The sequence below is a fragment of the Dinoponera quadriceps genome, unplaced genomic scaffold, assembly GCF_001313825.1.
Source record: "Dinoponera quadriceps isolate SergipeBrazil2010 unplaced genomic scaffold, ASM131382v1 scaffold2420, whole genome shotgun sequence".
In the NCBI taxonomy this organism is placed as follows: Eukaryota; Metazoa; Arthropoda; class Insecta; order Hymenoptera; family Formicidae; genus Dinoponera; species Dinoponera quadriceps.
The window spans coordinates 1,451,809-1,478,618 of NW_014556754.1; the positions used below are offsets into that span (position 1 = coordinate 1,451,809).

At 45.4% G+C, this 26,810-nt stretch overlaps 1 protein-coding gene across 1 annotated transcript in view; it reads left to right on the plus strand.

The window, feature by feature from the left end:
* LOC106748071 overlaps window positions 1-26,810 on the plus strand; it is a gene marked incomplete at its 3' end in the record, with an annotated part of 155,388 nt that overhangs the window by 106,131 nt on the left and 22,447 nt on the right. The window contains exon 2 of the mRNA XM_014626268.1: window positions 18,236-18,417. Within this exon, the coding sequence (XP_014481754.1) occupies window positions 18,236-18,417 (182 nt within the window). The remainder of the gene's footprint in view (window positions 1-18,235; window positions 18,418-26,810) is intronic.

Here is a 26,810-nt window from a genome sequence, read left to right on the forward strand (position 1 = left end):
GAAAAGGGGGTGTAGAAGGGGGGGGGGGGGGGGGACGGTGAGACAACGGCCTTTAGTAACATACCGCGGGTCGATCTCGAAGTAGCGGTGACCTGCGGGCCAATCTTCCACTTTTCTCTTCATGGAATCGATTAGAAAAAGAGCAACGACGGAGAAGAGGGAGAGAGAGGGGTGGGAGGGGGAGGAAAAGAGAGTCACAGAAGCTTCCGTGTGCAACCTTTCTACGGTGATCGCGGAACTTTCTTCGAGTTTTACTGTACAACAGTTTTAAACGATTTCCGGATTAGCGGAGAGCGCGAATTCGCTGTGATCTCTAGTAGAAATGAATCGGGGCGTACTTCAGGTCTGCGGTGATCCTAGATAGGCGTGTCCCCAAAATAGGCTTGTCTGCAAACCAGTTGCTTTATCTGAATTTTCTTGTTGTTTATTATTAGTGTGATTATTATAGTAGGAGCGTTACATTTCTGTGTAGGGTTTAAACGGGCTTGCAACCTAGGTTACAAGTAGGAGAAAATTGCGTATGTTCTCTTTTCAGCCCCCGTTTTAAGCCTCTACCGTCCGGATGCCGGTTTCTCTAATAGAAACCGCGATAAAACACCGCGAGATAAAGCGGAAATCAAATCAAATAAAGCACGCGCTCTCTTCTCGTGAAGTGCGGAAGTAACTTCAACGTGCGAGATATCGCGGTCCATCATGCATTCAATGCAAATCCTGCATTCGGACGGGCGAGCGGGGATCACCGGCCGCCGAAAAAAGCGCGCTCTTTTCCCCGGAAAGCTCTCGCAAGCCAGGTCGCAACGGCGCAGGTCCACCCGTCGAACGTTACTTTGACTTAATCCGTCGACTCAACAGCCTGTTGACGCGCATCAAACGTTGCATTAAACGTTGAAATCGTCATTGCTCGTTTAGTCATTGTTAGATTCTTTTCTCATGCCTTTTTTTTCGACCACCATTCGTAAACACGCTCGTACGGCGACGGGATGACCGATTGGTCGCACGAAGAGTGTTGTCCGTGCGGCGAACGTTAAAGCGCTTATGACGGCGGTGTCCGGCGCTTACCTGGAAGCCCAGGTGCGAATTGTTCCCGAACGCGACTCGGTGGCGTCGCGCAAACCGTCGCAACTGCGACTACACGGCCACGTTCCGGGAAGTCCATCGACAACGTGTCGACATCGCGAACGAGCGGTCGATCGAACCAGCGAACGACGAACGAACGCGAAACTACGAAGCCTCTTGTATTTTCCTCCCTTTTATTTTATTTCTTTTTTTTTTTCCCGAAACGCTGTTCGCGAATGGACGAAGCGTGCTCGCACACCTCTCGCATGCGTGTCGCTCGCCGACGGATCGAACCGCGAGATGTCGACCGCGACCTTAACCCCTTCGCGTCACGTCGTCGTCGGTAGGAAACGAGGTAAGTTGAGGCAAATCGAAGGAGACTCGGTAAACTCGGCGAGCCGCTATTGCATATTCCGCGTCGAGATCCCGCGAAATGATCAAACGCGCATCGCAACACACGCGCAATTCTGTCTTACATATCTTTAAAATGGAACGTAGCAAATTGCTCGAAATTTAAAATCTCTCGAAATATATCAACTGTTCTTTCCGAATTTCTCTCCAAGCTGTTATTAAATTAATTCATTAATTTCTTTTCTTTTTAATAATTTCTTCAAGGTTTCGTTTTCTCAGTATTTCATTAATCTGAAAAATGTGCAAATGTATTTATATATTTCTATTTTTTATTGGATATAATTTACAAGACGTCGTACGTTGTGTGGAGAATTCAGTACGGATCCAATCGTTTGATCACGTTGGCCAACGCGATGTCCAATAATAGTGATTTTTTTAAACTTATCTCATAACGCTCTCGAAACTAAACTTATCACTCTTACCTTGATGTTTCCGCAATATTGACCTCGAATACCTTTAATCCAACTATATTTTTGTTTCCTTTGTAATGCATGCGAGTGAAGTTATATATTTGTTCTAAAAGAGAAGCTTCTTTTCCGTTTACGTAATAAGCAATAATAATCATTATTCATAACGGATCTTCTCTCGAGACGCCTGTGAAGTTGCAATTTCACGCCGTTAACGATACCCCCGGCATTGATGATTCGATGGCTCGTCAGGAACGTAAGGGGGGAGGTGGGGAAGAGGAGGAGCAGGAGAAGAAGGAGCGAGATCGGGACGAATCGAGACGCCGGCAATTTTTCTCCGCGATTGGCAAGCAATTACTGGCGTGCGCGATCCGCGACGATGATGAAGGCGCGTCCTCCGACAATAAAAGTAGGGGAATCTTATCAGACGCGGTGGACCGCGGACGATCGCCGCTCGATCGATTTCCCATTTCGCTCCCCGAGAAAAGGAGTCACGTGGAGGTTGCAGGAGTTAAGCCGTTTATATTCTCCTGATAAGAATCTGAAAATTCCGGAGCATCGGGAATCTATGGAAATGTTGTTTTGACATAAGGAGAACATGATGTGCGAGGAGATCGAAACTTAACGCGGTCAGCGACCAGTCGTGCGCGCATGCGCATAGATGCGCTGGGATCTCCAGCATGAGGTCCATACGGGCATCACAGGATCTCTGATCCTGGAGGTTTCCGGCCCCGAGCTTTCCATCGTCAGGTATCTCAATAAGTAGCGTCGGAGGGCGATGACGATCGGGCCGCCGGTGTCTTTCGAAAACCCTTGCGGACGGTCGATCGAACTGTTCCGTCGGCGGTCCGAACTGATCCTTTAATCCGCGGGTTCTCAATCCGAAAATCTCGGCGGGAATTCTCGGCGAGTGAAACGGGAAGAAAAAGACACGGGGAACTGGGGCCGTTCGCCTTTCGAGGAAAAGATCAGCGTCGTTTCGGCGAATTTGATGAACGAAGCGGACCGGTTGCAAAACAGTTGCGTTGTTCATCATTTATCGTGTTAGTTATCTTTGTGGGCCGCCAATTAAAAGTTAGGGGGTCGAAAACGGAGGTGGGAAATAGAACTCGCGTGAAATCTTCCGTGAGCAGATACCGTTCGTCTGCACGATTAATACGACTATTTTTCCGTATTGAGCAGTTTTTACTTATTCGTTTTTTTTTATTTATTTTATTTATTTATTATTCGTTTTTTTTTTATTTATTTGCAGGAAACGTCCCTTTGGTACAGTGGAGGAAAAAAGATATAAAAAGACACACGGGAGATAGAAAAATAGTATAAAATACAAAAAAGAGAGGGCTCTGATGCCCGAGACTTCTAACGCCCGTCTACATGCTATAAAAACTCACTTCGATTCATTTTCGCATTGTTATAAATTTAAATTGCGCATTTTATTGTGTATTCTTGTTTTTTTTTTTTTTAACAACTATTGTATGCCAATTAAAAACGAACCGGAGAGATCACAATCGAATGAAAAGTCGGGCTCGCTCGACTATTTAATGACTCGCGCAAAATTTCATGCAGCTCCCGCGAGTTTCATCAATAATGTAAGCTGACGATCGCACGATCGTTAACTTTAAATCCTACCGTCGGCGGAAGTTCGTGACGCGCTGACATTTTTCGACGTTGTTACGAATTTTCCGTTTCGAATTGCTCATTGCTTTGTCGTCGGGCTCGGGCGCGAGCTTCGTGGGTTAAGCGGGAAGAGAAAGGGAAAGGGGAGGGAATCTATCAAATTCCCCGAGTGGAAGTTTGAAATCTGAGAACCGCTGCTTTAACCAATAGCACCGAGTGCACTTCGTTCTTTGTTCGCCGGCGCATCGGACGATAAAAACGAGCAGCGCTCGTCTCTCATTGTAATTGTACCGCCACTATTTCTCGGACTATATTTCAACGCTCGTTTTTATTCAGGGATGAACCGCTCTCGATTTTTCCGGTTTTATATTAATTATACCGAGGAGATCGCGGCGAGAGAGAAGGGGGAGCGAGCGGTGAAATCGTATTCGACGCGCGTCTTCTGTAAAAATAAAATTCGCTTCCCGTCGCTCAATCGCAAAATGAAGCGACTTTTACAGCCTCGTCGTCGTCGTACGATAAATATTTACGCTGCCGGACGTAATAACATTATTAATATCGATATTTTGCTGCATATCGAGGTAACGCAGGAAGAGGAAGAGAGGAAGAAAGAGAGAGAGAGAGAGAGAGAGAGAGAGAGAGAGAACACGTGCTCGCTCAACTCACTGCCATGACATGCGGACGCAATATTCGATAACCGTTGAATGATAAGAATTAATTACGATAATAATAACATTGTAGCGACACGTTAAAATAACAACGGCAGAAGTAACGAGGGATAATCGATGAAACATATTTCGCAAATATTAAAGCGCTGTGTCGTCGATGCTGTGTATCTCGTTACTTATTAAACGCGCCGGCAGAATCCGGTCCGCCGTGAGGAGCAATTAGCTTAACGGCGAGACGCGAAATATCGCACGGATATTGCGCGCCGGTCGACCGTTGTAACATCGGCTCGTTTTTCGCGCGAAATAATCGGCGAGTTCCGCGCAAAACGCGCCGATGTAACAATATCCCGGCGATTATGAGCCCCGAGGACTAAACAGGGGGGGGGNNNNGGGGGGGGGGGAGACACCGTCGTCGTCGTCGTCGTCGTATCCCGGCGGCCGGTGGGTAACGATAATGGGCCGAAGGGGTAGGGGGGCGCGAAAAAGAGGAAGGATAAATCTCCTCCCCGTAGGATCGAGATAATGACGCGACAGGAATTTTTTTCCCACTCTTCTCCCCTCTCCTCTCATCCTTAATCCTCCGCAAATTTAAAGGGCACATCCGACGAAAGTAATTGCGCGGGGGGCAGGACGAAGGATCAAATTAGTATATCGCGGCAGGAGAAAGAACCGGGGGAGTTTGGGCTTCGGGGAAAACGGCTCCGAGCGGGGGGGAGAACGGGGGCCATAGGCCAATTTCAGATCGGATAAGGGGGAGACGGCCGGTGGTTAAATAAATTGGCCTCTCGTCGTGGAAATTGAATTCGCGTCGAACTTCCGAAACGGCGACTCGAATTTTGATTGGCTCTCGATGACCGGTGGTGATGGTACATGCGTCTCGCTGTGCTTTGCGGTTCGGGGATACGTGAAGTTCGCGAATTCGCAGGTCCTTTCGGTCGCCCTCGGGTCCTCGTCTTGGCGGGGATTCGTGATCGAAGCTTGCGTTTCATTTCTATTTCTTTCTCTCTCTTTCTCTCTCTCTCTCTCTCTCTCTCTCACTCACTCATTTCTTCTTCGGGCGGTTTTACGTTCGCACGCTCCTTGACGCTTGAATATTCATTTCGGGTTTCGCTTCGCGCGGCACGACAGGACGCTCATTGCTTTCTCGTTGTTCTTCATTTCGTTTGTTGTTCTGCGCTCTTGCTTCTCCCGCCATTTGTTCGCTGTATTCTTTCCGCATCGGTGCCCGACTTGTTCTCCATCTTCTGTTTACTCTTCATCTGTTCTTCGGTCTGCCCCGTACTTGTTCTCCACTTGTTTCCTATTTATCCTCCACTCGCTCGCTCGCTCGCCGGCCCTCTTCCGTTCTGCACTCTGTACACTCTATACTTCATTTTTCGTTTGTTCCGCATTCGTCCCTCGTTCGTTCTACATTTTGTTCACAGTTTGTCCTCAGCTTGTTCGCCATTTGTCTCCCCTCCCCCTTCTTCCTGTTTCCCGCTTGTTCCCCGTTTATTTTCCTCTCTTGCGCTCCATTTGTTTTCCATTTACTCGTCATATGTTTTGCGTTTGTTCTCCATACGACCCGCCGTTTATTCTCCATTTGTTTTCCGCTTGTCCCCCCTCCCCCCGCCACTTCCCCCGTAAATTTCCCATTCTTCCGTGAAGCCGAATGCGGTGGCGCTCGCGCCGGTCAAGGCTTGCCACACCGCATGTTACGTGCATGTGTGTCACGAGATCGATTTTCCGCTCGAAATTTCCCCGAAGCCCGAATAGATGTCAAGGCGAAGCGCAAAGTTTCCCGGAAAGACTCGCGCGTCAGACTTGGCTCCGAGGCAAGGAGAACGTAGTTATCCAAATAGAGATGCGCGCACGCCCACGTCTTGGCATTCAGAATCCGAGACACACAGGTCGGTCCCTCGCAGAAGCTATCGCGCGTCTCCCTCGTGAACAAACTCTAAATTGATTTCTTTCCAAGAAAATCATGCGGAAAGTATCGGCAAGAGAGACACAGAAATGAGTTGGTAAGTACATAGGTAACTAGAAAGACGCGTGGGTAGGTAGATCAGAGAATTTATCAATAGTCTCAAGTATCTTTTAGGAATTAAATATATATANATAAGTAAGAAAATTCATAATATTCTTAGAAGATTTTAGTCTTGAATTGAGTATAATATTTGCGTAATTACAAATTCAATCAAATCAAGACGAAAAATCTTCTAAGAAGATTATAATATTCTTGCTTATATACGAGAATATCTGTCATTGATTTAAACGAATTTTTCTTACCGTCTATTGAGACGAATACATGCAAAAAGAAATTAAATTAAAGAATTAAAAATTGTTTACGAAATATAGATATAAGAAGTGAAATATTATAAATTAAAAGATATAAAAAATTGTTTAACCCCTCATGTTTATATTTCATATTTAATAATGATAATTTTTATTTTTTAATCTTATTATATATATTTATGCATGTTATTATTTTTACACGATTTTTATTTCTTACTCTAATATTATTATCATGTTGAAAACAGAGGTGAAATGAAGATATGAAGGTAAAAATAAATGCGAGAAAGAGGGATGGAAAGAGAGAACGCGTTATAATTCGTTAAATGAATTCGACGAATGATTCACGAGTTCCCGAGAGTGTCGCCGCTCGACAGATATTATCTGCTTTGACGAACAATCGATGCGGAATATTTCATTCCTATCTGAGCAGAGCCACGCGATAATGTTATATCACCGTAGTAATTTCGTTCCGAGATCGATCGATCCCTTGTACACACAGCCAGCCCCGGGGAAAGGGTCCACCGCGAGAAATTCGATTGATAAAATTTCTCTACCAATGATTAGTAATTATCGCTTCGTCTTTTCCTTCTCAGAGTTGATCGCGTAGTTCGGAGATCGGGTTACCGCGACGAATAATTTCGTTCCTTTCGCGAGAAACGAGAATCCAGGCCGTGGCGGCTGAAGAAGAAGAGGAGGCCGTTACTATTTGCGCGCTATATCGAGAGGAAAATGTCCGAGATATCGATAACTATGCCCGGCACCGTCGGCGCTTACTCCGGACTTATAACAGGGCTGCTCTATCTCAGCTGAATGTGTGTCCTTTTCAATTTCCGGAATTGCGCGGCCGTCGAATCCTGCTTGCCCGTCCGCCGGGGTTGACCTCCCGTCTTCCGGATGTCGTTTTCCCGTTAACCGGACAACCGGTCGCCACACCGAACCACCGACGCCGCCACTCGGGTTCTCCCCCGGTGAATTTTTCCGGCGGGGGAAAACTTTTCCCGGAAAAATTCCCGTTCCCTACGCACGTCGGAGTCTCGGCCGTGCGTCTCGTGACGACTTCGTGTCGGATCAGGGATGGAATAAGAGCGAGGGGGATCGCGAAGTCGGAGTAAAACGAGAACGGGTTATACAGAGTGAGGCAACGACTATTGCCATCTTGAATGCCTTCGAGAAATAACGATATTTTAACGATATGTTTTAACGACTGTACGGAGAAAAATTGTTCCTTGGTTTCGCTGACTGTAGACTCCAGATATAAAATCGGGAGGATACAGTCGGCAACCTGGGATCAAATTCAGTTATCCGATGGAATATTTGCGATATCCGATAGAAAGTTGACATTTCCGATTTCGAATTAAATTATCGGGCCGATCTCGTTAGCCTGGATATTTCTCTTATGTTAAGTTACAGCTTACGGCTGACCGTTTTGCAACGGTATCGGAAGAAGTATAACGCAAAATCGAAAGAACGCCGATGACATTATTGAAGAAAAAGTGACAGCGTGTCGCATGATGTCGAGTAAAACGAGGCAAGAAGGAAGCGGCCATGGAATAATCTTTCATTCTCACTCTCAGCCGCTGAGCATTAATTAGCATATTTTGGCAATGCCCAACGATGATGTTGCCTGTATTTTCCTGCGATTTACGTTGCATCCCTTCCAAACGCTCACCGTTGCGAAACTTGTCAGCTGCAACTTTAGGACGAAACTAACGGCCAGACCGATACTTCCGGTCGGATAAAAAATCGAAAGCGTAAAGCGTCACCGACGTACCTCATATATAACTCCCTCTTTCTCTTTTCCTTTCGCAGCATTTGACCTCATTATACAGGCGAGCTACGCGAACTTTATTATCGTCGGTCGTGCGATCTAGAGAGAGAGAGAGAGAGAGGGAGCACAAGAACGGCCGTAGGAAAGATCGCGTAGCAAGAAAGGGTGAATTTTTCCAGCCACGTTGAACCGAATCGTCCAGTTTCTACGTTCTATTTTTACGACGGCACTACCCGCGCCCGTAGATTCTTCCACTCCCCCCTCGATCCATCCTCCCTTGCCCCGTGCTTTTTTCCCTCTTCCCTCGCACATCAATCTACACGTCGGGAGTTCTCCGATCGTTTCAGGAACTGCTCGACTTTACTGTCCATACGATAGCATTGCCGGCGCGCGAAGACCGCGGCAGGTCTTCGGACGACTCGATGTGTGTGCTTCACCTTCGGCGAATTTTCCCCGAGTGTGCTGTTTCGCGAAGGCGTTTTCCCGGGCGGCCGGTCGACCGGCCGGCCGGCCGCCGCCTAATCGCGTTCGCGGAATCGCCGGGAAGGCAACTCGAGCTAACCGAGCAACCCCCCCAGCTCGCCGACAAGCTCGCGATAAATTCGTGCCCGTGCCGCGTGTGCACCTCTACGCTCTCTCGCTCTTCTACTCGGTAATAAAGCAATCGATTCCTCGAGGCCACGTGGACGCGCGTTTCCAGGTAAGCCCGTCGGCCGACGGCTTCGGAGAAGTCCTTATGGGAAATCGATATACGCCCGGGATTCTTAATACGCAAATGTCGTCTCGACCTCCTCCTCCTCCTCCTCCCCCTCCCTCCCTCTTTCCTCCTGAGATATACCGGTCGCGATATCAGCTTTCGGCTTCTATTTCCCGTGTGCAGCATCCGTATCGGAAACCACCACAGGCGAGAGAGAGAGAGAGAGAGTCCGTGGTGTAGCTCACGTTTGCGATACTTCGACCACCGTCTCATTTCGTTGCACTTTTTTTTATCTTAAATATCTCGATAAAGGTGGTTTAACGAAGGTTCGTTATCGAGAAAAATGAATGTTTTCTGATGCGGTGTTATAATGATGGGCTAATTGTAATTGAGACAGAGGGGTTGCCTATCGTCGTTGACGAACTTGATGAGAGAAGTTACCCTATCTGGGTGAAAAGTCACTTGACTCGAGTTAAGTCAGTCGGTGAATGTTAGGGAGCAAAAAGGATGGAGAATTGCAAAGTCCGCATCATCATCATGTCTGCCTTCCGCGGAAATCATTGACGCAGCTGTACAACGAGAGTCCACGAACGACGTATAGCTTCTTTTTTCTCTAACATAAAGCTGCAATAAAATTTCAACGTTCCACATCGGCGTTCGGAACGGCCTTTACGGAAAATCGCCGGTAACGCGCGCAACCCCCTCGAAAATATGCCGAAGTTCATACCGGCCGGGGTCTACAACTCGCCAAAAATCCCGACTACGCGCGACGCCCCTCGAAACTCACAGCTTCCCAATAATCCCGGTGTTCTCGAAATGTACCCCCGAGTGCTCGCAAATTTCAGAAATCCAATTGTCGGCGCCATCCGCGCGCCGACGAAGGGGGCGAGAAACGGGACGGAGAGTTCCTTTCTAGCGGTCATCCTGACGCAGTGGGAGAACCCGAAATTAGGAAATCGTCCTGCTGTCTGTTCTACGACTCTCCCTTCGTCTCTCTCTCTTCTCGGCGTCTTCTTCCCTCTCTCCTCTTTTTCCCAAGTCCCGGGCCAATTTCTCATTCGCTTCCGATCCACAGCCACCGGGCGGACGGACAAATAGCGGTTGCCTCCTTCGCCGAGGCGAGGACGAAGGATTCGCGCGACCTCGGGGCGAACCGGCGTCCATCGGTCCGGCGGGGAGATCCGTCTCTCGATCCGGACGCTCTATCTTCTCCCCCTTCCCCCTCCTCCTCCGTTCTTTTATTTCCGCGATTAGGCGAGATTAATTCGCGGCGTTCGACCGCGGGTGTTCGCGACCGGCAGCGGGATAAGTCCCTTTATGGATCGCCGGATGTCCGGGTCGGGTCCTCGCGCGCCCATTAGTGCGAGCATTTTCGTGGGAACTGGAGCGGAAGGTGTACCCCGCCCGAGATATAGATGGTGAAACGTAAAAATTGCGCCGGTCTTCAGTTCTCGCCAGTCTACGTCCATTTTAATTAATTATCGACTAATTGCACGCGTTATTCGCATTAATGATTCTCATCTATCGCGCGATCTCTCTTTCTCTCACCCTTTCCTCATCTCTCTCTTTCACATTTTAATTCTTCTTCGAGATGTATTTCTTTCATCCCGATTGTATTTTATACTTAAAGTTAATTACTTATTTTTATACTTTTTAATAAATCTATTATATTTGTATTATTAAAGTTCTTTTCTTTTATTATTTATAGAGGTGAAAGTAGCATTGCGGCTCTTCTTATATATCTCCACTATTAGATGGCGAATTCTCCATTTCTCATTTCTTAATATCTCACTTTTCTGCGTAATATCTAACAAATTTTCACACTTCTCTTCTTCGGGATTCGCATTTCAATACTCGAAATTAGACCGCGCTTCTCATCTGACTGCTTCCATTCCGTGAGATTTCATTAACACCTTCGCGACTGATGACACAACACGGGCGTCGTTTTATAAGCTGATAACAGAGTTCGTCGTTCCGCCGTACCGTACAACCAACAGAGAGAGTGAGAGAGAGAGAGAGAGAGAAAGAGAGGGGGAAGGGGGCGAGCGAGTTAATATATCTCGGATGCCTCACGGAAGATTCGTGTTTCGCCGCGCGCCAGAACGACGGTAAATTCGGTGACATTTAGTCGATGCGCGGCCGTTAAATATGGAAGCGTGCGCGAGCGAGCGCGCGCCCGCCTTAATTAGCGTGCAAATCCGCCGAAATCCGGCAAATGGATGCGGAATTCATGACTCGCGCGCGTTGCGTTGCTGGCCCCGTCTGCCCTAATGAAAGTAAATCGAACGCCGTGAAAACTTGAAGCGAAACGATTTGTCCGCGCGCCCGAAACCGTCTCCGAGCGATCGGCGATACGCAACGTTTATCTTGATATCGCGCGACACCCTCGATTCTTTCCGTTGCCCGCGTTCTCGCCCGCGGAATCATAACCGTGACCGCTTTTAATTCGCTTCGCCGTGTTTATCCCTCGAAATCTCTATCCCGCCGACGCGGAGGGCGACTCGGCTAAGGAGAGCGCCACTTGCGCATCGCGTTTTCGCGATGGAAATTCATCCTCCGAATCTGTTATTTCCATTAATAATCCACCATACCTCTTATCTCCATTAATTAAGAATTGATTAAATGCGATTGAGATAAATGGCGTTGCGTCCGTGTCGAATTCCGAGGTCTTTAATCAGGATCGACAGGGGCGCAACGATCGACCGATTAATTAATCTCCGGCGATCGAACGCGCGACATTTGGCAGCATTTTATTTTCGCGCGAGATTACTTCCGGAGGGGGGGGCTTCTTCGTCCACAACCTTTGTCCGCAACCTTTCGTCATTGCCGAAAGTGGCGATCGATCCTTTCGATTGGATTTGATGATATTTTCCCCCGACGGGTATTCTCCTTTCGGGACTAGTCGGAACTGATTTGATTAATTATTCAATCATCCCTCGATATATCTGCTTCGTCGAGCTCTTCTGAGGAAACAAATCCTCCTAGGGGAAATATTCCCACCCGGAGCTATTTTCTCCCCGAGATCGAGTAATTAAGCATTCCGCTCTGATCAATAATAATGACAGTCCACTCCACTGATTAGTAATTAAACTTGCTGTCACGGATAAAACTATCGATCTCTCAAATTGCTCTATATTTCCCGTGATTGTATTCCCATACACTACCGTATTTACCTGTCCCATTCGTCTTTCTTCATTCGCGTTCGAGATTTCCGCGAACGAGTTCACATTTTAATACGTACGAGATTAAGTTGTCGATTTCTATAATGTCTCATCAACTCGGATTAATTTGGACGAAATGTGTTTACAAGCGAATCTCTTCGTGAACAAAATATTTCATCCGTGTGAATACATTTCCTCCCGATTAATTCACCTATCAGACCGAATGACAACCGAGATCGTTAACTCGTCATCCCCCCTGACTGGCCGGCGCCACGTCGCAAATTATTCACGATCGTGCGCGAGACAACTCGCGTTTGCGAATCGCGAATGACCGCCATTGGCGGCCCGTTTCGAGATGCCGTTTGAACGCCGCCCGACAGGCTCGATGGCTGTTAATTTATGTAATACGCGACTCGCGCGACTTTGCGCTCCGCTACTTCGACTAAAGAGCCTCGGGCCAAAATTAATGGAGCCGTTTACGCGACTCGTCTCGCGGGGAGGGTTTATGAATTATGCGCCCGTCTCGCGTCTCGATAAAGCTGCAGCTGTGTGCACTACTTTTTTACCTTATGTTTTTATGAATGAGAAGTTTCGACGGAAACCGGCGAAAATCTTTGACCAAACAGAGTCTGTTTGCGTTCTCCTACTTAGAATCGCAATGTTTCAAACATTACCTTTACATTTTTAACTTTAACACTTTGCATTTTTAACCGTAGAATCCGTAATTGCCCCGGGAAATCGAAATAGATTTCAAGAGATTCTTCTTTACCTCCTCTCCGCCTATCTTTTTTTTTTCTGATGTGTCTCGCGATGTAAAAAAAGAACGTGAACTTCGCGCGACATGTAACTAAATAATTTCGCGCGACGTTCGCGGACGTCGGCTTTCTCGAATGGGACAAAGGATAACAGCCAATTATTGTAACAATGAGCCGACGGAAAGTTAGCTGACACGCGGCGCCGGTGCGTGAGCACAATCGAACGGACAAAAGCCGTTTCGACGATGACGTGATTTTTATGCGACGATAATAATGAGCAATTATTTCTCGCGCGACATATGCGCGCGCGCGCACGTCGATTATTTCTCGGACGCGCGTCGTCATCGGGTTCCTGTAAAACGAACGGATGCTCGCCTTGATAATAAGGACACGCGTTGATCGCTGGAAGCGTCCTCGAAGAATTTCGACGGAACGTGACGTCCGTCGAATTCGCCGATTTAATTGCCACCTCGTCGAATTTCTTATTTATCAACTCGATTAATTTGAATCCATTCTATTCCAGCTTATCTATAATTTCATTAACTCAGATTACTGGTTTTTTTTTTCAAATTCCCGCTGATCAATTTCCATTTCTCTCTCGTAGTAGCTGCTCATTAAATTAAGCATCCCATTTTCGCGCATACCTGCTCTTCTAATTAAGTTTTTTCGCATTTCGGCGTGTCCATTGCCCCGTTATTAATCCGATCGATCTCCATCCCCGTGCCTGTTTTTATCTCGGCAATAATAAATTATTAATTCCCGGCATGCGTATGGAAACGCGAGGAAATGCCGGCGATTATTTTACAAATGCGGGAGATCGGATAGATTTGTCGGAATAAAATTCACTTTAATTATGCGAGCTAACCGCATTTCCAGCTATTAAGGATAGCCAGTGATCACCGAACATTTTCAGGACGCGCTCCATATTGGAAATGGGGCTTAACGGCTGAATATAATACGCGATCCGATAACAACACCACGCGTTCGAATAATAATACGTTCACAATAATAATAATTAAACGGTGATTTTTGCAAATCGCCCGCTGCGGGCTACATCCGAGAGTTCCGATGGTTCTCAATTTTTCAGGACTTCACTTTCGGAGTTAAATTATTTTCGCTTATCATTTCGATCGATGAAATCCTTTTATCGCGCGTAGCAGGAATTTAATAATTTGTGTTTAAGTTTGAATTTACGGGAATGAAAAGAATTAAGAATTAAAAAAGAAAGAATGCCTGAAATACGAAAAATGCGATGTAGAGCTCAAAAAGTTTGGAATTTAATTTATTTACGATGACAGATTCGCCACATTTCCAGAATTCAAAACGTTTTGAAATTGTCTTCAATTGAGGTATAGATGAATAAGGACAAGCAAAAACGAAAAAAAAAAACTTAATAAATGAGAAGAAAATAGAAATTGTCAAAGTTTGGGAATTTAGTAATCAAGGATTCCGTTAATCTTTAAAAATGCTGGTGATGATAATAAGATGCGCCAATTTTAGAATTGACAGCTTCAAGTACGATTTTCCCTTCCGTTTCTTCCGTATGTAGAAAAAAAGTGCTAGCTTCGAGCAAATAATTACTTCAATATTCCTTAGAAAATTTTTACTTGGGTTAATTAAATTTTACTTGGATCAAGTAAATATATTTTACTTGGAAATATCTTGGAAAATATTTTACTTGGATCAAGTAAACGTTACTTGATCCAAATCAAAATTTGCTAAGGAGTATTGAAGTCATGATTCGCTTGAACCTAGCACTTTTTTTTCTATGTAAAATTCCTGCGACGTGACGTCATTCCCCGTCTCTCTTACCGAATCCGTAAGTATATCGTCATCTTTGCATTTCAGCTCGTTCCCGCGGAACTTAAGGGCCTTCTTATCTCGCTCTCTACTTTATCTTTCATATTTCGATTTCCACAGGTCGATTTGGTGTTTCGCGAGAGTGTCCTGAACTTTCCCCGCGTCCTCGGATCCTCGAATGTTTCTCGGTGTCTTTATTAGTCTTCGAAAGTTTGCTACGGGACGGAATCCTCGTTAGAATCCGAACCAGTTCGAAATTATCCTTGCGAAGAGCGGTCGCAAGCAGATGATGGGTCGTCGAATAGACGGTGCAACAGGGGGAAGGGGGGAGGAGAAGCGCTCTTTATTAAAAATTCTTATTCAAAGTCCGCCCGTAACAGAAGCTCGTAAAAGAAGTCCTGCCGATGCCGGAAGAGCTTTAATAACGGAATTCTTAATGGTAGCCGCGAGATTGCCGATCCTTGCTTTCTCTGTCGCTATCCCGGCCGAAGGGATTGCGACGAATCCGTTCGGTTTATTAAAAATCTTTTATTTACGACGACCCGCGCCGTGACCGGAAGATCGCGTGAACGGCCGTTCGTGAAAGTTTCACGCATATGGCGGGTTCTGAGTGTCTTCTCGCTCGAGACCGGAAATCGACGGTCGAGGAGAAAATATTTAAATTTTGAAACGTTACCGTAGCCGTCATGAGAGCTGGATGTCCAAAAGCTTGGCCTGATCGTTCTCATCAAAATTTCAGAAGAAACTGCAATCCTGCTCTCTTTAAGTCGAATCGGTGAAAATGTTACTGATTGAGTTAGTGAAATAGTATTCGATATTCATCTACCGATAATCAGGGAGTATTCGTTAATATTTAACCCTCTTAGTTCTTTTGTCTGATACCACACTAATTTTAATGAAATTCACTGCAAATCGCCGTTACGCTTCCCGTATCAGAAATATATGTACATATCGTATATGATTCAACTATATCTCATATTTGTCGTATTTCGTAGCGGTGATAGCAGACTCAAGAGCTAGAGGTTTGGAGTTTGAGACCTATCAGGATAAGTGTGTTTTTTTAAATACGATATAAATTAAATCGGTTAAACATAATTAAGAATATTTCGGACAAAATCATTGGCAAAACCTTAAGAATCGGGCTAAGATAATAAAATAGAAATAATAAGTAATATATTTTTAAAAAAGAAATAATAAGTAATATATTTTTTCACTGTTTCTGCAGTTAGATTTCTAACAGACTTTTGTATTTAATAATGTCTATCATCTATAGTGTGTATTTTAAAGAGTGATAATCGACGCGTACCGAGTTCAAATCGGCCAAAATTCAAGAATCAGAAATTTCGTTATTAAAAAAGTGAGAACGAATTTTGTTCGCTTCGCTAGTCAGATTGGTGACAGAGGAGGCGAGAAATTTGTTTCAGAACATCAACCAGTCGAGGACCGCAAAAGACGCGAGGAATTAGTCGTGTGGAAAGTTGGCGGTTAACGCGCAACAGGATCAGAGAATGGAACCGTTCACACAGTTAGAGATCGCAGAATTAAAGAGTGAGAAAAAACCTTTTTCCGCACTCGAGCAACGGCACTCGGAAGGCGCGGGGAGACGGAAACTTCTCAGGATCCGAGCGACGCGCCGGTGCCTCCCCAAGTTCGCAGGATCCGCGCGGATGGTGTCTCTTTGATCCGTGGGCAAAACGAAAGTGGATTTGCGTAGTGCACTAGAAATTGAATTACGTGGAGGGGCTTTCTTTCGCTCTCGTGGGAGGATACCGTCGTCGAATCCTTGATCCTTCACCGGAGGCACGAAAAAAAGTCCTGTCTTCGTAACAGGCCTCTCGCTCCTAGCATCGAGCGGAATTAAAAATCGCGATGAAAATCCGATCGTCGTCGCGGGATATTGAAAATGAGAGATTCTCGGGAAAGTTCATTCGTTCTCGCCGGAAAAAAAGGAAGTGATAATCACGATGGAACAGTCTTTTCGGGAAAAATAATCAACAGTACATCGTAAATTCAAGTGTGTTATTTTTGCACGTATAAACGTCTAAAAATGATCACATTTGATTGAAGCTATTTTTACATGCTTTTTGCTGATTTGGCTTACGTCATTTAAAACGTTCAGTCCTGTTAAATTAACGCGTTAAATTACGACGCGTTAAGTTAATATGTCCAATCGTGTTGAATGACGCGAAAACGGCAAGACACGTGTAAGAAATGTGTAAGAAGAGCTTCAGCTAAAAAATTCGCAGTGTATTACGAATAAAATCTAAATATCGGTATCACTTCGTTAGCGGCATGATATATCGCACGGTGTGTATAATTGCGTTGCGGTAGTAATAAATTAAATGGCATAAAGTAAACATTTTATTTTATATAATTACCATTTATATATAATTTCATAAATTGTCAAGTGTGATATTAATATACGTAATTTTTTTATATATAAATATATATGTAATATCAATGACAATCGGAGAATAAAATGTTTATTATAGCAATTTACATTGCTGTGTCGCACATTGATGCCAAAAGTCTTTAACGAATAATTCATACATCGCCGTTGACGGTATAATCGCGTTATCTCGCCATAGTTGGTATAACAGGTAAGTAGGTGACGGTGCAATAACAGCAATAAATTAACGCAGCCGTGGCGGCAATATAGTCCGGACGATTTATTTTCGCGAACGGTTCAATGCTCCTGATTCTTCCTTCGAGCGTTTGTCGAGGAGCGCTCGTTGCCTCGACTTTTATCTTTACGGCGGAACGAATGCTCTCAAGAACAACCATCGATATTCCCGTCCGGAAATATCGGGCTTGTTCTCGAGGGCGACGTGCTCCGGGACGCGCGATCGACCGCCTCTGATAATTTATTGTCCCTGAAAAATATTGTCTTTTTGTCTCATCGTTTTCAAAATTTCCACCCGATAATTTGCCCGTCTTTTTTTTTTTCTTTTATTTTCCACCCCGAAAAATTAACACGGGAGAATGAGGGGGATGGGGGATAAAAGCGACGTTTTTCTCATAAAACGTTATAATTTATGAGAGAAAATGCACATCTTGATAGCAGGGAATAGAAAAGATTAAAGAATAATATGATGGAAGACGGAACTTTCTTTTTAAGGACGCTTCTCGCTCTCTTAATTACACATTTTTTCGCTCTCTTTTTACGTATTTATTCACAATTACTCGCGGACGATGCTCCCTCGGAGATGAATAAATTCCAAATATACCAGATCATTACTCAGATCATACTCTTTTTACATGTGGTGGTGGCGGCGGCGACTTCAACGTCCGTCCAAGATTTAATCTTGACGTTTCTCCCGAGATTCGTCAGCAGAGTTTCTTCGTACTTGTATCTTACGCGATGCGTTTATCTCTTTAAGGAGATTTCGGCGAAATTTCCGATAAGATATCCCAACTAATGAACTCCTCTTTAACATGTCACCGTTGTATATTGTTCCCATAAATATTTGATAAACGAGCAATGCAAAAATATCAATATCAATCAGAAATATCAACGCAAGATGTGTCGAAATAAAATGTCCTCTCTATAAAGATGTAAAATAGAAAGATTCCCAATGCGCATTTTCGTCATACATCTATCTCTCTCTCTCTCTCTCGCAGGTACAAGGATAATAGAGCCTATCCTTGGCCGGGTAGCACGAGCCACTTTATCCTGTACCCGGAGAGCGCGAATCAAACAATCTACACACAGGAGATGAGAACCTCGGACGCGGGACGATACTCCTGTCTGGCGCGTAACGACACAACCACTTTGGAGGGCGACATCACTCTCGCCGTACTCAGTAAGTAGGATATTCTAGGATAAAGCTGATGGCATTCATCCATCAGGCTATATTAAAAGCTCGAAGCACGTCCCGCTCGTGTCCGAGAGGGGGGCTGTTAGTCTCGCGTTATGCTAATAACGAACGATCGCGAACTATCGATTCGCCTTAATTTCCTCTCGCGTCGATCTGAATCTTCACTTTATTCCTTTATCATTCACTTATTCAATTATTTATATTTATTTAGCATTCAGTTGTTTTTCCATCTTTGTGTTTCATTCAATCATATTTATTTATTACAATATCCCTATCATTATCAACTTTTGCGATTTATTTTATTTGCCTTTTATTTATCACCGCGTATTTTCATGTATTAATTTTAGCTTTTGCAAAACTGCGTGTGTTAAGTGTCTAAAAGTTTCTCGGGCTGAAATTTTGGTTTTACATTACGGATTCTATTGAAATTCTATTTCCGACGAACGTTTGTCTGGGACGAGATGATTGAAAATTTGGTAAACGCTCGCAATGACAAAAATGCGTCAATTGGAAAAGAGGCATGCGCGTTTCCGATTTTATTCGCTTCTCCGCGCCCCACCTGTCGCTGGGAGGAAAAAAGAATTGCAAAACCCGGATAATTTCGTCGAAGATTCACCTTTGAAGCTACCCTGGCAACCGAAATAAAAGAGACCGGGCGAGAGACGGGATATGCCCTATCAGGGGACGAGTTGTCGCGGGAAGCGCTGCAAAATGTCAATCGCCGTCGCCGATAGAAAACGATACCGGTGTCCGACATCCCGCGTCAAAGAGGCTCGTTGTAATATTGTCATGTGTCGACATTATCCTGTAGGATACACGATACGTCCATGCGTACGCGATGGGGCACCGGAGGGGACGTCGGGAATCCTTCAATCCACGTCGAGATTTTCAGGGGATTCGGAGCGATTTTTTTCGGAAAACAATTTCAGGCGAGCGCGTGTGCAAATGTAAGCTCGCGGATATTTCGGAAGTCAATTTTTTTTAACGATGCAGGTTAACACGCGCAATTATCAGTCAGTGGGCACATGTGACGTTTAACCCATTAGAGGCCGTAATTATTTGAGCATTTTTAATTGAAGATTCGATCGATTATTTCTTAGATATCTCAAATTAATATTAGAACTACTTTCATTGAAGTCGTGGATTAATTAGAAATTACGAGATAATTATTGAAAACATAACAAAATTACATACAATGATTTTGTTATATAAGAATAAGTGTTCTATAAATAGAGGTGGATTAATTATTCTTGAGAACGCAACATCCGCCTTTAAAAAGATACGAAATACACCTAGGAGAAGAAAAGGCGCGACGAAGGCCGGCTTGGCGAATAATAATTGCACATTTGGCCGTTGCAGTGATACAATCGCGTTTCTCGAAACAATAGCAGATAATTCTGCCGAGAACGCGCACGGTACGCTGAAAGGGAGAGAGACTCGCAAAAAAAATATGGTTATCACCGCGCGCGTTTTAAGCGAAAAAATTTCGTCGGACCCTGTTATCGGCGGCGGGCCGGCCGATAGCTTCCTCGCGGAAGTCGTCGTTACGGGTGCGTTTATCCCGGCGACGCGATAACTCGAGATAACAGAGCCGGTGTGTCGCGCAATGTATCGACCCGGAATTTCAATTAAAGCCTGCCGCCCGTCGGATCCGACCGGCTCAGGCGGCAGAACCGTCCGGGCGCCAGTCAGTCGCTTTTCCGACGCGAGCTTTCCGCCCACGAGCGGGTCAAACCCCGGCAAGGGGGGCAAGGGAGCCGGGCCGAACGGGACAAAAGTGTCATGTATGGTCCATCTCGATTTTTATGACAACGGAGTTTTCCAATCTCGGAGAAAATAAAAGCCGACGAGCTGTCGTATTCCTGACGGTGGTCGACGAATTTTCGAACTCGATAGAAAATGCCCCGGCGGCGGGGCGGGGGGGACAGGAAGAGAATGAGAGAGAGAGAGAGAGAAATGTTTGTTTCAGCTTTAGGATATGCCTTCTAAAGACTAATAAGCAAATGTTTACACAAGTCAGGAAGGAAAAAGTATATAATAGGAAATAACAAAAAATACAAAAAGAAAAGAAAAAGTAAGGAATTAAGGATAAAGTACTGAGTGATGGAATGAAAAACAAAAAATTATTAGAGACATAAAGAGGGAGAGAGAGAGAGAGAGAGAGAGAGAGAGAGAGAGAGAGAGAGAGAAGAAGAAGAGAAAAGAATGATGTGTCTGCGTGTGTGTATGAGATATTTACACATATTCATATTTCGAGGGTTTGCGTAATCTCTCCTATCTTTATTTTTCATGTTATAAGTTATTTAAATTTCATGACTTTACTTGATTTGCCTTTTCCCACAGTACCACCTCTTGTTTGATATTTTTTAAATTTTCGACTCGATTCTTTTTTAACGTAATTCAATCTATTATTTCATACACTCGTTACTACAAAATAATACATTTATATGATATTAAATATCCACGCTATATATAAGAGAACAGAGGGGGAGGGGAAGAATAACATGTCCGCGTGTTACAATGGTATAAAATCCGCACGTTCAATGCGTCGGCTTAAATACAATAGAATTCGCAGCGTTAAACAAAAGCAATACGAATAGGGAGTAACGCGCGAGGAATTCAAAGACGGCCGCTTTCGTTATTCGAATATTCAGCGAGGAATGAAAAGAGGAAAGTTAAATTTCGTTGCATAATCGTGGGGAAACGTCGCGACTACGGCCGTTCTGTCGACGCTGTATTAGGGCTCAATTGGAATGTAACGGGGGAGTCGAGGCGGGAGAAGAAGAAGAAGAGGAAGAAAAGAAGGGAGGAACCTTGGCCGTTTTGGAAAATTCGCCGGGTCGTCTTTTCGGAGGGGGGGAAGGAGGGGGACGGGTGTTTCGGGCGATGCCGAAAGCTGCGAATAGCCGAGTTAATATTCATCGGGGGGAGCGACCGCGCGCGCATCCGGCCGTCTACGCTCTTAAACCCCTCGATTTAGCGCGCATTCGTGCACCGGCGCGCTTCCTCGTTCCCTTCGATATAACCAACTTACAGCTCGCCTAGCAATTTACCGGAAGTCGTCCGAGGGAATTTCGAGCCAGCGGCGTTTTAACCCTTTCCTTCCGCGCGTTAAACGTTTCTTCGCCGCGACCCGTCTCCCGCCCCGCGGGTTATTTTTCCCCGCTTTATCCGCGCACGCGAGTTATCTCTTATTTATCACGGGGGATCGACGTCCCTGGGAGGCCGAGTGAAAGGAAAAAACTAGCGCCGCTGCGTGGGAAAATTGATTTGAAAATCCGCCGACGAGCCTCTCGGATTGTCTCGGCCGAATCGCGAGGGGAAGTTCCGAGCGCGAAGAAGCGCCTCTGGTTTCGCGTTTAACGCGCGCCCACACGCGGCGAAATACTTGTTGCTCGGACCAAATTCGCCCCGTGTGTATATTATTGAATTGACGCGACCCGGGACGAACCTCCCGCTCCTCGTCGAACCGAAGGAAAAGTCACGCGCGTGACTCGATTTTTCCTCGCGGCCGACGAGCACTTTCTCGTGGAGATATTGACCATTCTTGTACGCGTTGTGAACGCGATCTTCGGAATTGAGGAAAAAATCGCAATGTGCGACACACACATACACACCCACACGCAAGGCGAGATAATCGAAAGTGCGTCGCTTACGCTTCCTCCTGCGGGGCAGACTAATGAATAAATTCCTTACACGGTCAGACGAGAAAGCTATCGCCGTCGTCGCTTCGCGGAAAATTGCGAGCCGGGAAAATTGGTGCGATCCGATCTCACTCTTCGTCTCTCTCTCTCTCTCTCTCTTCTTCTCCCTCTCTCTTTTCTTCTCCCTCTTCCTCGCTCTTTCTCTCTCTCTCTCTCTCTCTCTCTCACACATACACATACATTGTCCGTCTCTTTTCCTCTATCTCGTGCGTTACGCGTGAGGTGCGTAGGTAGCAGCTTCCACGAACGGCCAATCGAATCTCCTTCGTGGAAAATGCACTCGCTGGGATGCACCGTTGCATCTGGTCGCTGATGCGTCGCACATGCGCCGCACTTTGACTCTCTGGATAATGTCTCGAATTATCCTCGCGAAAACGACTGCGAAAGGGTGTTCTCGATTCCCCCCTACCGTGGTTCCCAAATACGCGAAGGGGTGGCTTGGTTTATTTGTTCTTTCCCTCGGCGGAAACGGGGAGAAAGAGAATTTCTGACAGATACAATTCTTGAAAGACATGATAATTTTTCATGTACTTTGCGGAGAGAGATTTCTCCCCAGAATCACGAATTCCTCGGGGACCTTGCGACCTGGATTTATTTTTGTCGTACTTACACGTTAATATTTTATTTTTCCACGTTTCAAGTATTCTTTCTGTAATGTTTCTTATTTTCTCTATTTTTTTCTTAATATTAATAATTTTTAATTTTTATGGAACGGAAATGTATTTATTTTTATTAATGTAGTAATTTCGGCTGTTAAATTGTTGAAAATGAGACAGTGTCAATTGTTAAACTATAAGAGCATGAAGAGGTAAACACAGTTAACTTAGCGCCATGTTGAATAAACAAAGACTTTTTATATCGTCATTAATATTTGCTTTAAATCAAATTTAAACCATTTTGGTATTTGAACTTCTTTAGTGGAATTTTAGTCTTACAATACATAAAAAACACGCGAAAGAAATATATGTCATGCCAACATAAGTGTCACATAGCAAAGCAATATTTTTTGTTATTAAGTATTTTTATATGTTATTTATCTCTCTTACACACACATATACACACGTAATTGGTGCAATTGCGATAGAAAAATAATTCAGACTAACAAGGGGTAAGGGCCTATATTTTCAATACACTTTTATCGATAAAAGTGTTCTAAATAGCCAATCGGATGGTTTGTAAGCCGTTTTTAGAGGCACTTTTATCAATAAAAATGAGTAGGGAAATACGCATCATAATCTCCATCGAAAAATTCTATTATCCCGCTAGGATCAATTTTAAGCCCTTCTCTCTGACCTGTCGAAAACACTTATCGACTTGTCGATGACGCGTCGACGCTAAAAATATTAACTACTGTTGCCGTGATTCCCACCTCGGCCGCGTATATTCACCGGTCATTTCTCGACACGGAATGCCACGGGATAGCCATTATGGCGACTATTTTGTCTGGCCTATTTCTTCGAGGCGTCATTAAAGGCGCTCGTTAAACGACGGCAACGCGTTCGGGGAAACTTTAATCGAGGTTCCCCGAAACAAAGGCGGCACCGTGCGTGCATTTGACGTCGGTTCAACTATCACCAACGATAAACGCTCCTTGGATTATCGCCCGTGCCGAGCATATCTCTTTCCGTCGCGACATGGTACGATACGTTCATTGTGTCGCACCTTAAATCATGTTCCATGTGCGGCTCCCAGTTCCACGAAAAAGAAAATCACTTCGGATCCAGGAGCTTCTATCTACCTTCTAGATTCATATCTTCATCTCGACCGAACTGTATTACTTTCGTTTTTTTCAGCTGACACATAAATAACGATGAACGACACCGGAAATAAATTCGACAGTCTCGTTGAAATTTTGATCAAACCGCGCGCTCGCCGTCTCACTCTTTCCCCCGCAATCTCATTAACATGCCGGGCCGGAAACATTATTCAAAAATAACAGAGAACTCCCGGCTCGTTCGTTTTTTGCGCGAACTCCGCCCGACGCTCCGTCCGTAATTAACGTTTACACGATTATTAAATGCGCGTATATATTTAAACTCGAGCTCGACGGGAAAAGAAAACAATACGTTCACCGGCGACCACAGTGGGCGGAGGAGATCGGTCGCTCGTTTTCACTCGCGCCCGCGCATTATCGCGAACCACGGCGGGCGGCTCATTTTTTCACCACGGCGCTTCTGTTGATCAACGTCGGCAACGGAACAACAATCCAATCATTGTCGCGATCCCGCCGTGGACAATTTTCACCGACGTCTGTGCGCACGGACGTGCACCCTCCGCGAAACAGAGCGCGAGCGAGAACGCGTTGATCTCTGTCTGTGTCGACGCGGAGCGTTGCAATTTTTCCACCCAAGTATTTACAGTTCATTCCGAGCCCGTTCGCGACCGCATAAATTCGCGCCGCGCGCGCAACCCGGCGGTTATTATTCGCTGAAACAGAAATTCAATCGCGCCTCTCCCTCGCTCTCACCTAACAATTCCCCCCCTCCCTTCTCCCGTCCACCGGTCGTCGTCGCTGCTCCCCGACGATACGCGAATTCGATTTTCCATTTTCGCAAAATTGCGGTCGCGCAGCGAAACATTCCTCCCTCTCTCTCTCTCTTTCTTTTCTAACCCTAGTGCTCTTTCTTTCTGTCCCTCTGTCTCGCCTTCTCTTTGTCGCCGGGAAGATCGATTCGCGTCGTTACAAAGGCGCTCGGGACGCGCCCAGCATCCGAAAGCTGATTCGCAAGATTATCTCTCGCGCACCGCAAAATTGTAGTATTCGCAATAGAGCGGTGCAACCCGGGTGCGCGCGTATTTGCAGCGCGTCGCAAGTTTCCGCCCGTGTTCCACCTATCCGTGAGCCGGGTCAAATGCAATATTCCGTTTACCGATATTTCAATATTAGACTTCGATGCTGCAATTAGGTTTCGGCGTTGCAATTTTCATTATCGCCCCGATATTCCCGTATTAGTTCGCGACTCCTGTATTAGATATCGGCATGATTATTCTCTCTTTTCAACGTATCAATATCTCGTTGCGCCGGTTACACGGCTATCGACAGAATTTTATTCGCCACCGCGAGTTCAAACTCGCGAAAAAGCTCCGTCCTAACTTTATATTCGCATTATAAAAAGCTCGCTTTTTACACTATTCGTATTTCTGTAATACTTATCTTTATATTTCTTATATTATAAAATAGTGCTTTATATTCGAGCTTTATATTGAGCGACGGGGAGGGCGAGAAAGGTTGGACGTGAATTAAAATTAACGTTAAAATCCAACGTTGAAATTAGGCATTACTTGAAACTACTAAATTTCGTAGAATTATTTGAAGGAGGTTTTGAACCGGGAGATTCGAAAATGCCCTACTCTACCGTCGAAGCTTTTATTTTTTGAAAATAATACGAAAAGCCACTTCTGAGGACGGAACAAAGCGAGTACGTGTACGCAACAATCTGGTGGGCGGCACGCGTGTTGCGAGCCGCGGGGGAGGGAGAAGAAGAGAGAGAGAGAGAGAGAGAGATGAATCCATGTATTACGGACGCTGCTCTACGCGGTAAATTACAGCGGCGGGGAATTGGGTCGATTTAATCCCGCATTTTGCGCGCGAGGTGCGCGTAGGTAGATAGATAGATGATGTTCCGCGAATCCGCGATCAATTCCCTTCGTGGAAGCACACGCGGATCGCAATTGCTGCTGCGCTTTATTAGCCGGATGCGCGCAACGATGCACCGATGCACCTAGAGCGGAGGTAGCGGAGGAGGAGGAGGAGGGGGAAACTGGCGATTCAGAATTTCCCTTTTGTAAATTCGATGCGTTTAGCTCGATTTTCCGCAAACGGCGCGGCCGCTAAAGGGACTGTATTTTTTATTGTATAATTTCATAAATGTTACCTAACTCTCTCCCCGTATACTTGAGTTAAATCGGAGGAAGGGTCACTTTCCGAGCTGAACGTAGGAATATTTCAGAGGGATAATTTTCATTTTATCCTTTTTTTTTTCCAGAAGCGTGGCATGCTCACTATCATATTTGCAAAGGCGGTGGGAGAGGAACGCGTGATACAATTTATACAATATATTTCATGTAATCCGATTTGCGTATAAATCCGGAAAAATGTATTGTAAAGGTCAGAGAGATGGAGTAACGGACGGAAATAAATTATTCTTACCGGAAAGTAAAGGAATTTAAGTATAATATAGGAACGAAGTGTATCACGGAAGCAAACGAGGAGCCGAGTACATTAGACGCGAAACTCGAAAGGGAGTGCAGCATAATTATTAAGAGGGAGAGAAAATACATCAGATATGATTATTACTCGTTGTACGGCGTTGCAACATAATTATCGGGGGAAATTCGCTAAAGGAAATTAGGATAATGAAGGGAACGTCGGGAGGAATCGCGGAAAGCGAGTCGGGCGGTTGCAGAATTAACGGTATCGCGACGGATTCGGGCCGGCGGGAAAGGATTTCCGGCGAACAGTAACTCTCCTCGGAGTGTTAAGCACCCGCTGTTGACATAACTCCGTCGCACGACTCTCGATAAATTTTTACGTGATCGCGCGAGTCGCCCCGGCACTTCTCCTAATTTCTTTCTCGTTCCGTCAAACCACCCTCCCCTCTGTCACCCCGTACGCGCCGATCCTTTCCCGCTGGCGACCCATTCGCAACCCCATTTGCACCCTACGCCACACCG